Source organism: Ostrea edulis, chromosome 5 (genome assembly GCF_947568905.1).
Source record: "Ostrea edulis chromosome 5, xbOstEdul1.1, whole genome shotgun sequence".
Lineage (NCBI taxonomy): Eukaryota > Metazoa > Mollusca > Bivalvia > Ostreida > Ostreidae > Ostrea > Ostrea edulis.
In genome coordinates, this window is record NC_079168.1 from 28,118,083 (window position 1) to 28,133,981 (window position 15,899).

A 15,899-nucleotide genomic window follows, 5' to 3' on the forward strand; every position below is an offset into this window, starting at 1 on the left:
AATACATATATACAGTCATGTACACTTTCATTTGTTGATAAACAGCAAGAAAGTATCTAGGCCTACAGAGCGTCATTTATACTTGTAAGTCGATTAGTTTCAACATTCATCATGTTTAATTGTAAAGGGGATGGGGGTCTTGGTGAAAACTATGTGAATTTAAGTTTTTTGTTAGACATTGAAAGACCGAATATAAATAACCCCATCGTTTCCACAGAAACTACACAATTTGAAAATAAAGATAATGAAATTGCATATTCTCTCTCTCTCTCTCTCTCTCTCTCTCTCTCTCTCTCTCTCTCTCTTTCTCTCTCTCTCTCTCTCTCTCATGTCCTACATAGCGCGGCGAGGGTTAGGATTAGGTGACATGCATGTGACCCCGTTGGAAACGACCCCAGGGGAGCGGATGAGGAACCCTTGATTTTGCTAGGCTAATTTGACATTTCGCGGGAATGACAGTAGTGTCAGTTACCTCCCATGTTGAATCTTTACCAATAGATGTCACTATAAGACGCATATCCGGTTATGATCAACAACAACGATAGACTCGGAACGTATCATGTTTTCATCTTTTTAGCTCATTATATATTGGATTATTCAAAATGGAGACAGTCAGACGGATTGCCAGCCAGTCCAATGCTCACTGTATGGAGATGTTGTCGGAAGTACAGCCGTATTTAGTGGAGGTTGCCTATTTCTTCTTCTTTCTCTCCAGGCACATGACTCTGCCATTATTTCAGGAATATGTCCAGTCTGAGTTTTACAAACAGAACAATCTGAAAGCTACTGTGACAGAGCCGTGGGAATTATACACGGGGAATGGTTCTAGCCTGTATGACGTCGCTCACAGGGAGAGCACATTAGCTATTTTGAGTTTACAGATTGCCGAAGGACTGCCGGCAGTAGTGACTGTGATAATCCTCGGAGCTGTCAGTGATAGAACGTCTCGAAGAAAGATTCTGCTATGGATGCCCTCGCTGGGAGGCATTCTTCACTCGTTGATATACATCTTTATCCTGTACACGAGCTGGACTCTCGACGGATTGTTCATGGCCTCCGCCTTGAGAGGGCTTAGTGGCAGTATGACAGCCTTTTTAGCTGGGAGTACATTCTTTGCTATTAATACAACACAACGAGAAAAGCGCTCATCCCGTCTCGCTATACAGGAATCTCTGAATGGCATTGCTTACGCAATAGCAAATATAATGGTTGGTTACTGGGTCCGAGCCAGCGGTTTCCATCAGCCATTTTGGTTCACATTAATTTGCAGCTGTATTGCGTTCCTTATCTCGTTCTTCCTTGTAAAGGAGGTGAAAGTAGAAACAAATAGTTCTAATAGATATGACACCGAAAACTGTTGTATTGACACGTTCAAACCAATGACAAGGTTTTTCAGATGTAAGGAAAGAAAACTCCTAATCATGTGGCTAGCCATTCTAGCCTTTCAGAGCTACGCTTGGGTTCATCTTGGACAAATCAATACCCTGGTTCTGTATTTCACTGGATCTCCGTATCACTGGCAGTCTCACAAAGTGGGAGTCTTCCTGTCCGTTGCCATGGGCGTGGCGTCCATTGGGGTGCTGTTTACACCCCCCGTGTTGAGGAACTGGTTTTCCGATATCCACATTACATTCGGGGGCCTGTTCTCCAAGGCTGTTGGAACTCTCTGGCTGGCTGTGGTTCAAAATGAAGTCGTCATATATTTTGGTAAAATGAATTTAGATTTCTTGTATTTCTCAAGCATGTCAAGTTGGGCATTTTAAGATATTAGTAATCTTTCATTATGTCCTCATTTATTGTACAAGTAGTGGTGTTTTCAGCTCCACTATACCCCCACTGGAGGTTCAACATTCATCAAATTTTGTACAGTTTTGATTATTCTTGCAGAATTTTAATTTCTTTATACATGTATATATCCCTTCATAAATTCCACATATCCCACTTTAAGCAAACTCATGAACCGCTTTTAGATTGTGTAAAGAGGGGGAGATTATCTATAATTACAAGATAAGTACATCATTGTCTTCTATGTTCATCATGATTTATAAATTTTCTTTCAGCAATTTTCCTCTTGGTTTTGGAGTTGATTCCATTCCCAATGCTAAGAGCCGTAGTTTCAAACAGCATCGATACAGCTGATCAAGGTACTCATAAAATATTTTACAACATTTAAGATAAAGGTACTGATAATCCAATTATTATGTTCGATTTAAATTTAATAAAGATATCAATATCACAGATTTCTATGAATAAATTGAAGCAAAAAAACTCTATGACAAAAAACGTTGTTTGTTAAGAGCCAGCTTTTCTTTTTAAAATTTTCCAAAGCAAGCATTGTCAGAAACCCATGACGCAAAGCAAGCTGAGTGCTGACCAAGTCACAGGGGTGAAACCCGTTTTGACCCAAAACTCCTCGTAACCATAGATAATTTATTTCGTGGTTTCAAGGAGTTGTGGGTCAAAACGGACTTAACCTTTGTGGACCAAGTGACTGTTTTATTAGCATAGTATATGCTATTTTCCAATCAATTCTTAGATCTGTGCATATCTAACTACCTTCTAATGTTTTGCACATGATCTAGCGTAATTAATTTGGCATGATGTGTCCTTAGGCTTACTTCTGTGTCTACTGTCAATGAACTCAATGTCAAAACTTTTCAACACCATTGTTTTCTTTACGACCATGTGTGAACGGGGCACACACTGCATACATTATACAAATAAGGCCTACTGAAGATGTCCATGTGTTGAATTAGTCAAGAATGGTCGAAAAATTTCGACCTATTAATTTCAAAGTTTGGGATGAAATCAAATATTAAATTTACGTTGCACCAGTCATTATACATCACTATTATTGACATGATAGATATATTCACTAAGTTTGGAAACAAAGATAAATTTATTATTAGTACACAAGTACCCTTAACATTTTGTCCCAGAATGGAGGAATGCCTAAAATAAATGAACGCAAGCAACTTTTACACAGAAATCTTATCCGTATGTCGGGGTCTAGTAGTTTGAATTGAAAATTTGTCAGAGAATGCAGGACACTTGATATAATCTTGCTAAGAATTGGTTAAGCAGAATTTACTAGACAAGCCCCAAAGTGCAGGAAATATCTGATGTTTAGAAGGAATTTTGCTTCCATTTAATTTTTTTCAATTAGAGCTAGGACAAGAAGAACAATGAAAAGTTTTACATGGGGATAATATACAAAACTATGCATTCAAAATATCATTTATCATGCATGCAAATGTCTGAATCCAGTAAATATCCAACAAAAACCTGTGTTAACACCTTGGGGACACATCTTCATCTGTATATTGATTTTATCATGATCTGGTACCACTTATGTTTTACAGTTGTCAGTGTGATATAATGATCAAACACAATGTGTCATTAATGTTGTTTTATTGGTATTCTCCAGGGTCCCTGTTTGCTCTGATGCATTGTGGGGAGGGAATTACCTATTTCCTGGCCCCGTTTATGTTCCAGTCGCTGTACGCTGACAGTATCGACTACTTCACGGGTTTCGTGTTCGTGTTGTCCGTCATCCTGCTCGTCATTCCCGTGGGATTTGTCATGTAAGTGAAGGAGTGGTACACACAGATTAAATAGCAGTGAATGGAAGAGCTGTGGGAAAAGTTTTCATGCAGATTAATATGCCATATAACCCGCAAATTTTAGCTTAGATATATGTTGTTAAAACATTGAATTAATATCTTATAGAATGATTTTTTTGTATCAAAATTTTGGACATCATTGCTCTGGTGCTAAACGGTATGATTGTTTTTGTTTTTTTTACAAGAAATATTTTTGTGAATTCAATATGCCTGTGCAATTTCTAAGATTGTTTACAATGAAAATAATCAGATGAATATAAGTAATTTAAACATTGCTATGGTTTTATACACAGCTACAATCAGATTAAAATCAGATCCTTTGATCCGCTTACGTAGATCACTACACAAGATGTGAACGGATCAAAGGACCTGGTGATGAAACGATTGTCAACGACAACCGATTGTCGATAGTTTTTGGCTCTTCAATTCCGATTATATTTTTCATAATCGATTGTCGCCTGTACACTAATTAAATTCTAATCCGAGATTCATCTGACTGTTACTCCAGCTTTTATATCGAGACATGTGCGGGGGAGAGTCAGAGTGGACTCCACATTGAAAACTGGGAATTCAGTGACACCAGCTAGTGTGTATGCTGCACATATCTATAAAACTAAATAGAAATAACCCCAAAAATAATAAACATTATTAACTACATGTAAATACCGATTATATCGATCATTGATCAAAACAGTTCTTTCGATTTTGACCAATTATTGATTATGAAATTTTCACGATTTTTCAACACTAAAAGGACCTGGTTTTAATCTGATTGTACAAAATTAAAGAAAATGAATTTTTTTGGTAGATAATTAACATTGCAAATTTCATTTACAACAAAGGCAAAATTGCTGTCATTCAGTTTAAAATTTCATGTTGCTGAAATTTCTAATCCAGCTATCTTTTATGAATTTGAATATTTGCCACACTTTTTCATCGTACTAGATTAATTAGGCCTATACGATTAGTTAAATTCATGAACAAATCTTAAACTGTGAGTATGGTGAAGTTGAAAATAAATTCCATTCTGATAACATGCTGTATATATATTTCTATTCACTACCATGAACCTGTACTCTCTATTTGGCAATCTATGTAATATCATGATACCTATTCTGGTACAGAAGAACTGTATGTTGCTTTGTTTACATCGGCAGTGCAATCAAGTTTCTATCGACGGGTCAGCCTGGGGAGTATGAGAGGATGGAGGGGGAGACGGAAATGACCACTGGAGAGGAAGTGCCCCTCCCAGCTAGTCAGGAGGACAAGGACATCAGTGTCATCGCGGTCTCAGCCAATCAGAACGTGATCAATACAGAGGCGACCAATGAAGACGCGGTAGAGCCAGTAGCTGTGTAACACTTGGAGGTGTTGAAAGATTGTTGTTTATTATGAGGAAGTTAAGATGCCAGCATTAACATAGGCCTACTGAAATTAAAATGGGCTCAAAAATCTATGAGGATTTAATAGAATCTCCACCCCCACCACTCCTACAATGGACTGGCTATTTGCAGGCTACCTTTGTCGTTCATGGTGATGATCTACAGTACTGTAGAAGGATGGGATAGTAATTTGGTATTCCAGGACAGAATAGAACTCTGTCGATAGCTTTTACTGTTGTTATGGCAATCTGTGATTGCTTCATGTGACCAATATTTATGTAAAAATCAGAGCTTTATATACCAGCTTTATGAATGAAAATAATTTCAAAACTTTTCTGATATTTTTTGGACTGCAACCCCTGCATCTCTCCACTGGAAAAAGTGCTATTTATGATTTTCTTCCGATATAAACTGTCTTGATATATTTCACATTATTTATTAGTTACCCGATTTAGGATTTAATGAGACTTGTATTTTAGTTTATTTTTTTACATAGAATATACAGTACTTTGATTAATGATTCCTTTATTATCTGACTTACTGTGAAATTTAACGATCTGGTCAGGTATTATTAAAACGTATTATCTGCAATAATCATACTGACATTAGTGATAGAATTATTTAAAGAGCAAATCACTGCCCTTAGGTTCTCAACCAACGAGTAACCTGCAATGGAGTTTACAAATGTTGATGCAGAGAAAGATATAAAAAAGATCTGAATGGAGTTTCAGGATCACTTGTTGATATGTGAGATGGCTTACAGTGCTTTGTAAGTCGATAAGTTTTGTGAGAAGTTATAATTTATTGTTTATATTGTTATCAAGTACAACTTGATATATTTGTTACGCGGATCTTTCATGTACATATGTTGTTGTGTTGTGGTTTTGTTTTTGTTTTTTCTGTTTTGTTTTTTTTTTAGAGAAAAGGTGTTAGCTTTCCAATGTAAACTTTAATTTATTCATATTTATTCCCTATTTTATACAGACAATTTTTACCATGCCTACATTTTGTCCAAGCTGTGCTTTATTGTTGATTCCTCAATTTTCCATTTTTTATTGCTCAGTCAGACTTGCCAGAGACTTTCTTGTCGGGTTATCTCCCTTTAACTTCCATTGTTTATTTGACATTCCAAATAATTTAGTAATTTTTATTATACACAAAGTAGTGATACTTCATGTTTTCCAGTATGTGCACAAGTGTCCTGTGAACATACATCACATATGATGCTAAATCTTTCATGGTTTGGAATAATTCCACAGGTTTTGTGTTAGTCAGCTCTATTTGTTTTTCGTAAGTTATGTGTGGATGTATATTTACACACGAAAAGTAAAACATTCGTACCTGTATTTTGTCTGTATAACACTCAACAGGTAGCCAAGGCCAACCAAAGGGACATAGGTTTTGAATTTCAGATATCAATATAAATACAAGTGATGTTCAGAGCTGTGAAATGACAATAGAATATTTGGTGTTTGCTCAGTTTTTAATGAATTTTGTGAGCACCCGTATCTCATCAATTTAAATATAACAATGTACAAAAACTATATCCACGAAATTACATCCTAACCAGACTGGTACATGTTGGCAATCTGTCCCCGCCCATTTTACAAATTTAAATGATTCCATGTGTTTCTAATAGTATTGATTGATTGTAAGTTGATGTACACATATTGAAGTTTTTCCACTATCGGCTGATTAATGATCTCACGATTTCGAGCCCTGCCTATTGTTGTCAGTGATTTTGTGTGATTGTCAGCATTCACTGAACCTGTCACCCCTTTACATCACCAAAATCCTGTTTGTATATTATAAAGCTCTTATCTACCTAGTGATAAAAAAAAATCAAAAACAGCCATATTGTATTTATTGCTTTTTTAGAAATCAACTGTAATATGTAGCCAAAGTTTACCACTTCTTTCTCAACAATGATATACTTAACCCTTGTGTAGGGAAATATACATGCGTAGCAAAACTTTCAGCAAAATTGGATAGTATTTCAACAATCTAGTCAAAACATATAAGTTATGGTCCTTTTATATATATATATATGCATTCATTTTATATCTGTGCAATTTTTTTTTTATTATGTATATCCTTTATTATCCCCTAGCAAGGAAGTTGCGGGGAATATACATGTACACGTAAATATATACAAGTACATAAATACTTTAATTTTAGTGGTTTTTTTTAAATGCATTTAAGTGTTAACATTATTATGGTATATTTAAGAAAACAAATTATTAATGTTCATTTCATGTTGCACTTCAACAAAGTAAGCCTAGGGGGAGGGGAGGGTCAAAACTTCACTAGGGGTTTAGCATTTATTTAGTGTTTTTAAATTGCAGAAAAATTGGCAAAAATGTATTTTTCTTTTGGCTAATGTTAGTGGGTGTTGGTGTTATACTAACACAGCCACCCCCTACATTTATGGTTATAAATAAATTGTTTGGAGATGTAATTTCTTGAAATATATGCATTTTATTATTTACTGTATACATATCTTGCTGAGATGAGAATACTTTTTATATAGTCACCATATTTATATCGTTTGTTAGTAGTAGAATTCCATTGTGTGTGGTTTATTATTAAAGAAAGATATTGTCTTCCTGTCTTTTTATGGTACATCAGTGAACCAGTTTAATGGATCAGTGTCTCCTGATTTCTATCTTCAGATCTTCTACATATGTTGATAACTTCTTTATTTTGTCAACATGAAGGCATGAATACAGTATTGTATTGATTGACCTGGAAAAAAACCTTGATGGCATTTAATGAGTGGAATGTTTAATACATGTCATTCTAAACTAGGCAGGTTCTTGGTCATTAAAATGTAAAATGAGCCTGCTGCTCGATACGACAACATGGATTAGTATTTAATTTAAATGGCTAAATGTTGAGACAGAAATCAGTAAATTATTCTGTATCTATGAAGGCAGTAATACAAGCAGTTGGATTATCCCTGCTAAATCTAAAAGTGCTTTTCCCCCCATTGTAGTCTACAGCTATAACTAATAATCTCCTATCGTCATCACAGGCCAAGGGCTAGGAGTCCTTTCTCTCACCACAACCTGTGTCTGGCGATGATGACTCGGTGCTTGGTCAGTCTCTATAGTCCTATAATGGACTATTGTATAGTACAGACTTTGGTACTGTTATCCTGGATTGCTGTGGGTATGTTGGACAACTTTTGTCGCCGTTTTCCCATTTTGTCCAATATCTGTAAAAAAAAAAAAAAAAAATATATATATATATATATATATATATATATATAAACACGTAGGTAAAATTTATGGCAAGGAAAAACTGAGTGTCGTAATACAAAAAAAAAAAATGGAATCCTGTCTGAATTCTGAGCTGATGGTATCTTGTGTTTATATATGCTATAATTATGATATTACCTTTACGTATATTTTAAAGTCTGAACTCAAAAGGAACTATGACTACTAATGTATTAACACATCTCAAAAGAAGATAGGAAAAAAGAAAGAAAAAACCAATTACTCGATATTTTTGGAACCTTGAAGAGATTTAACAGTGATAGATCCAGAAAGGGAGTTGGACTCCCCTTTCGTCAGAAAATTTTGCTTAAAAAGGGATTAAAATAACGCATTCTGAGGATGGAATCCCTTCCCCCTCCTTTGAAAACCCAAAATTAATTATAGCCCCCTCCCTTTCAAATATTCCTGGATCTGCCCCTGTTTAGCCATCATACTATACAATCGTAAGTAATGGGTAGGTTGTACACCGGCAGGTATTATAATGCTTGACAGCTTGGTCCTTTACCGTAAGAATTTCCATGAATTCCAGCGTGTCGTTGTCATCTTGGTCGATCTCTTTGATCAGTTCCTGAATCATAGCCGGAGTAAACAAGGTCACGTGCTGCGACAGAACCCGGTCCAACTCATCCTTGTCGATTTGCTGTGAAAAATAAATAATGTACAGTACTTTGTTTCTCTAAGGTAAAAGCGAGCCACTCACAATTCAGTGTTTGCACATGTATACTACAGAGTGTACCAGTATTAATTCTGTTAAGTGAAGATAAAACAAATAGAAAAAGGTTTAGGAGCAGTTACCCCATCTCCATTTATGTCTGCCTGGTTGAATTTACTCTCTGCGTCCATTACAACCGACAACTTGATATCTGGAAAGAGTTTTCCTATTTCCTACAAATAAGTATAAAGAATTCAGTACTAACAGCGATCGTGTATCAACAGCAGTTATAATCACACTGGATATCATAGATATAATTAATTGTTGGGCAAGATTTTTTAACATTTGTGAAACCGACGAAGTCTATTTCATTTTCGCAAGAATACTTTACATGTAATATATTTATAAGACATACAAATTCTTCCTGTGTCGAGTGCTTGACATATTGTCTATAGCTAGAGCGCACAACTCATGTCTCGTGAGCATTAGCTACCCTATCTCGTGTATCGTGGGGATCCGGGTTAAAATAGGTCTTCAGTACCCCTTGCTTGTCGTAAGAGGTGACTAAATTGGGTGGTCCTTCGGATGAGACCGCAAAAACTTAGGTCCCGTGTCACAGCAGGTGTGGCACGACAAAGATCCCTCCCTGCTCAAAGGCCGTGAGCGCCGAGCATAGACAGTCCTTCGACCGGCAATGGTGACGTCTCCATATGAGTGAAAAATTTTCGAGAGGGATTTTAAACGATATACAACCAACCCCATCTCGTATGTATGACATATTATCTAGAGCGCAGAAGTTGGTATATCGTGTATACATGACATGTATCTCCTGTACACGGCATAGCTCCTGTACACGGCATATTATCTCCTGTACACGATATATTATCTCCTGTACACGATATATTATCTCCTGTACACGATATATTATCTCATGTACACGATATATTATCTCATGTACACGATATATTATCTCATCTACATGACATATTATTTTCTGTACACGATATATTATCTCCTGTACACGATATATTATCTCCTGTACACGATATATTATCTCGAGCGCTCGATTTAGATTATTTGTATTCTACCGTATAGTGTGAAGTACAACGAATACACTAGTATAATTATATATTGTTAGTTCACAGGCAGATAAATAATATCCACAGATATCCGTAACTGCCCTATATTTACTATTATTTTGTTATTGGTCATCTTGTGTGTTTCAATATAATCATTGACGAACTCTGTCCTTCAGCAAGGTTCGGTAACCCCGTTCCATCCAGTTCTTTCATATCGTAATAATTAAATTTTAAAATTATTAATTTTGATCGTTTATTTGCTAATTTTGAATATTCTGTATGTGCGTACTCTCAGTACTTTGATGAATATCCTTATTTGCTGCTAGTTTCAACCTAGTCGTAAACTGTTCCGGTGCTGGTTAAAGCGTACTGACGTCACTACTATTTCATATTGAGCCTATCCACGATGACTGTTGCTCAGTTCTAAAACGTAGTGGATCTAAAGGTCAGACCCTCCCCACCGGAATTCTGAACTTTTACAAATTCTTTCACTTTTCTTATATTTTCCATTGCAATAATGCTACAATTTTGTAAAAACCACGAATACCTGTCGAGATAACATGCCGTGCGCATGAAAATTACATCTCGAGAGCGCAAGATCATGTCGCGCACACGAGAATACACCTCGAGATAATATGTCGCGCACACGAAAATACATCTCGAGAGCTCAGATAATTAATTTGTCGCGTGCTCGATAGTATATCGCAGGAACAAAATATCAAATCCAGCGCTCGAGATAATATGTAGCACTTACACATGAGATAAACGAATTCCTGAATATATACCACCGTGTGATCAAAAGATGGATGAATATATACCACCGTGTTATCAAAAGATAGATGAATATATACCACCGTGTAATCAAAAGATAGATGAATATATACCACCGTATTATCAAAAGATAGATGAATATATACCACCGTGTAATCAAAAGATAGATGAATATATACCACCGTGCAATCAAAAGATAGATGAATATATACCACCGTGTTATCAAAAGATAGACGAATATATACCACCGTGTAATCAAAAGATAGATGAATATATACCACCGTGTAATCAAAAGATAGATGAATATATACCACCGTGTTATCAAAAGATAGATGAATATATACCACTGTGTAATCAAAAGATAGATGAATATATACCACCGTGTAATCAAAAGATAGATGATTATATTCTTTATTTTCAACCAAGAGCCCTCAGAATACACCAAGAGTATTACACACAGTTTAATTAATTGATGGAAAACAAACACGTACAGTATCGGATCACGACATTCTCGTCAATATGTTCAATGGTATAAATACACAATAAAATTTCCCATTAAGCATAAATATCAAAGACAATTAATCTACCCAAAGAGTTTAATTGTTTTTATCTTCGCCATTATAAGCAATATGATATATACATGCAAGAAGAAATTTAAGCTAACTTTTAACATGAAATATAGCAAAACACATCAAGATATTCAAAACTGCGAAATTACCATTATCTCGCATTAGTAACAACATGACGATTAAAAAATCCAATTTCAAAAACTTTAACCCTCGACTGGATTTGATTCCATCTCTAAATACAACTTATTTGATTAAGGGCAACTTCAAAGGGTCAATGAAAAGGTGGATACAGGTATTGAGGGAGTGGGAGAGGGGTGTCGAAGTATTTTCAGATCTCTTTGTATTGCTTTATGTGCCTGGCGTATACAGGGCATAGTCGGCTTGAACGACCCGGATGCCTATATATGAACAGCAAACAGTTCAAAGAGACGGATGCCGGTTATTTTGTGTGGGGTGGGGGTCGGGGGTAGGCGTAGTTTCAGACCTGGCAGTGCCACTCTAAGGTGCTTATTCTGTTCAGGACATAACTTGGAGAAGAGAGGGGATGGGAGCTTGAAGACTAAATTAAAAAAAACAAACGTTCGCAACGGAGTTTTTCATGTCATATAAGTCATATAATATTAAAGTATATATATATATATATATATATATATATATATATATATATATATTTCCATCATAAGTCATTGTAGTTTTCGAGAATCGTATGGGCACGTCACCATTGCCGGTGAAGGGCTGTAAAATCTTGGCCTATGCTCGGCGCTTACGGCCTTTGAGCAGGGAGGGATCTTTATCGCGCCACACCTGCTGTGACATGGGACCTTGGTTTTTGCAGTCTCATCCGAAGGACCGTCCCATTTAATCACCTTTTACGACAAACAAGGGATACTAAGGGCCTATTCTAACTCGGATCCCCACGATATTGTTTAGAAACATTGTCGTTTATTATAAGTTTATGTGACCTGTTTACTTACCCTGTAGTATTGAAATGAGTCCTGTGAGAGGGATTCTTTGCCAGCTATGGGAGGGTGACGGTTCTTAGCCGACCCTGGTCTGCTGGAGGTGGGCGTGTCCGAGGGTGGGGCCAGTGAGACTTTGTCCGTCTGTCCCCCTGTTTTTTTGCCCTGAGCCTGAGGCGCGGCCTTTTTCCCAGGGTTCGCTTTACCATTTCCTGACTTTGCTGTTGATTGTGATTTTGATGAAGGTTTGCTGGCCTCTAACGTCTTGATCTGCGTTTATGAAATTATAATTCGTATCATTAAACTGTACTAAACACCAATCTCTGTGATCTCGACTGAGACTTGGCTCTGCTAAATATTTGCACTAGCGCTTTCACCAAATCTCGGAGCAGTCCTTCATTATTCATGTTTGGAAATACGTCCAGACGTGAATTATGAAGGACTGCTCCGAGATTCGGTGGAAGTGTCAGTCCAAATATTCAGCCGAGCCGAATCTCAGCCGAGATTGCAATTTCTACAGCTCCTTAGTTTGAAAAAAAAAACCACATACACAAATATTTGACACAACCCGTTCGTTATTTTTTTTCCCCATATACGAAAATACAGTTCAGCAGATCTAGTGACCTTGGATTAAATAACCTTGGTTCTGCAAACCGGTGAATTCCACAACAAGCCATATTGTACATTTACATCAGCATCCCAACAGTAGACTCCCGAGATTTGGGACACCCCATTCCCGTACTACACTAGTGTGACAATGTATATGTAACTTTGAAACTTAAGATCGTGTAGGATAGCATACGTGCAAATATGTCTAAAACCGTTTACAATAAACTTTAGGGAATGACACTTTGCATCTCAAGTTTCTCATTGTTAAATGTCAAAGACAGGGGTTAACTACATTTCTATGACCCCGTAATTGGAGATTCGGGGCATATCGTTTTTGGTTTCTCCGCTGTCTGTTCGTTTGTCCGCATATACTTTAACCTTGGTCATAATGTTTTAGACATGGTGATGGGGCTTTCATATTTCACATATTTATTCCTTGTGACAATACTTTTTTGTGGGTACCAACGTTGTTGATCTCGTGACCTTACCCTTTGGTTTGACCTACTTTTGAAAACTGTAACCTTGTCCATACTTTGCTGCAGTACGTGGACATCAATGCTCCAGGCACATATTTTGTTTGTATGCAAAATTTAAGATTGATATCCTATTTCAGTTTTCAAACTGGAAAATAATGCCTGGAGTACACATATGGTGATTATTTTCAATAAAAAATACAAAAGGTCAAGGTCACTGGAATAGACTTCATATGGAAATTCCGTGTGTACTGATTTCAATAACGTTTACAGGAATGTGCATTATCTTGCATTACCGGTATGTCATACTCATATTGCGGGGGAATATTCCGCGCATTTTGCTTTGTTGGAGTTGGTGTCGCCCATTCAAACTCGTGACATTGCTAACGTGACGTGTGATATCTAGACCCGCGTAACATTAACTAGCAAGAATGGAAAAAAATACCGTGCTCAGGATAGTCGTTCATTATAGTCAAAATAATTTACTTCACAATGAAAAGGACAGGTACGATTCGGCGCGAGTGACTGGGAAAACATTAGAAATATACATACATGTAAGTACCATATGGTCGCTGAAGATTAACGCGGACGACCGTGAACACTATAGTTTTTTTTAGAATGAATTTCAATCACCCTTTCAATTACATGGCTCAAAACAATTATAATGGGTATTGATCGGTACTTTGAAAGACCACCCTGGTTTTACCTTTACGTCATTGGAATGTTGACTGGGAGGATTAACTGGTCAATGAAAACTGTTAATTCGCCCCCGTTACGTTTGTCTTACTAAAACTATTTCTCGTATATAATTTGTTAACCGTCATTTGTCGATTATAAGAGCTTTAGTCTGCTACGAAACACTTGTCTGAAAATACTTGAAAACGTACAAACAAACAAAATTTAGTAGAATAATTTGAATGTATCATTCAGTTAATTGATCTGGGGAATTCGCTGGATTATTATAAAAAAAATTGTATTCACAATCAACGCAATTTCAAAGATAGGGTGCAAAGTATTAGAAAAATGCAACAAATTTTCACTAATCGAAGAACTAAAGAGATGGCGGAACCCCAACCCCCCTCCCATTTATATCAAAGTAGGCTTGTTGAGCCCATGCAGCCAGAAGAGAACCAGCACAGATCCCTCGTTAGTTTTCCCATCCCTTTTCTTCATTTGGATTTTAATGGTAATACTTAATCATGGATTCGTAAAAATTCATCCTACAATCAGTTAGAGCCCATCAGGCACTTAAAAGTTGACATTTCAATTTGTTGAAATTTGGTTGAAATATTGAACAACGATAATTCAACGTTGATTCAATGTTACATCTTTAGAAGTATCGGTGTTAGATATAATTCAACCTCAGACTTTCAGACTTGAAAACCAACCTACATTTCAACGTAGAAATTCAACGTTGATGTGCCGGCTAGAAGTTAGTCAACTACACTGTCAGTCGATCAAATGTTTACTGTCAGTCGATTATTTGTCTTCCGTCAGTCGGCCATAATATCTAAGGTCATTTTGTCAACTGTCTACTGTCATTAGAACACAGCTGAAGAACTTTCATACTAAATCATAAACCCTGTGCTTATATAGTTTATAAATCCATGTTCCTGTTATTTTTCAACTTCATTTTATTTATTCTTTTTGTGTTCAATAATAGCCACCTAACTGGTCTCTGAAGAAATACAATAATTTTGGTGTACAGGTAGTGTTTGTCAAAACTTAAATACACGGCCAATTTAGAATGAAAAACGAACTGTTAGCATGTAACTAACGTGCAGGATATCAATTATAGTCTTTCAAAGGACATAAATGTGTTCCCCGTGTATGCTACATTCGTTTGAATAGATACTTAATTAACAGTCTTGGTGACCGTTTAAATCATTGTACACCATATATTTACCTTTTCCTTGAGGTCGTCTATCTTCTGGATGGCGTCATACAGCTTAGATTTGGTGACTGCCAGTTCCTTTTCTATTTTTTTCACTTCTTCCTTGGCCGCCTCTTTTTCCCGTACGTATGTTAATAAAGTAGCGTTTTCTCCCTCGGCCATTCTCAAGTCAATAAAACCATAAAAGGCAATTCCAAGCGATTATATTCTAGATTTACTAATGACCAATTAATCCAACTTTTTAATTAGTGTTAATAAACTTTCTGTTCACCGTAATCCCATACGACAGGCCGATGCAATTCACTTACTTAGAATTGGAACTTTTCTCTCGTCAGTAGACCATTTCTGTTTTTCTTCTAGTGGAAGATTATCTTGTTTTGGTTTCTATATCTAATTCCCTGAGATCCGTGTGAAGTTAAGTCACCGAGTAATTCTCGGAGATTTAAAGGCAGTTGGTCACAACGACTACCAATTAACATCAGAGTTACGTATATATCAAACTATATATGGCCACCAAATGTTGCGGAGGGACGATATTTATCTAGATTTATTGCACAATGGTGATTGGGATACAATCTGAGAGACTTGATATGACCCCTTTATGATATTT

At 36.4% G+C, this 15,899-nt stretch overlaps 2 protein-coding genes across 2 annotated transcripts; one reads left to right on the forward strand and one right to left on the reverse strand.

The window, feature by feature from the left end:
• The first annotated feature begins 499 nt into the window (after window positions 1-499).
• On the forward strand, window positions 500-7,608 carry LOC125651556 (proton-coupled folate transporter-like). The gene is made up of 4 exons (XM_048880211.2): window positions 500-1,707; window positions 2,061-2,144; window positions 3,428-3,584; window positions 4,781-7,608. Exons 1-4 carry the CDS (start codon window positions 603-605, stop codon window positions 4,980-4,982), a joined length of 1,548 nt encoding a protein of 515 aa, XP_048736168.1. The 5' UTR covers window positions 500-602; the 3' UTR covers window positions 4,983-7,608.
• Window positions 7,609-7,775: 167 nt separating this feature from the next.
• LOC125651558 (uncharacterized) lies at window positions 7,776-15,732 on the reverse strand. The gene is made up of 5 exons (XM_048880212.2): window positions 15,302-15,732; window positions 12,329-12,583; window positions 9,079-9,168; window positions 8,789-8,923; window positions 7,776-8,222 (listed from the first exon to the last, which is right to left on the reverse strand). Exons 1-5 carry the CDS (start codon window positions 15,449-15,451, stop codon window positions 8,130-8,132), a joined length of 723 nt encoding a protein of 240 aa, XP_048736169.2. The 5' UTR covers window positions 15,452-15,732; the 3' UTR covers window positions 7,776-8,129.
• Between the last annotated feature and the right edge of the window lie 167 nt (window positions 15,733-15,899).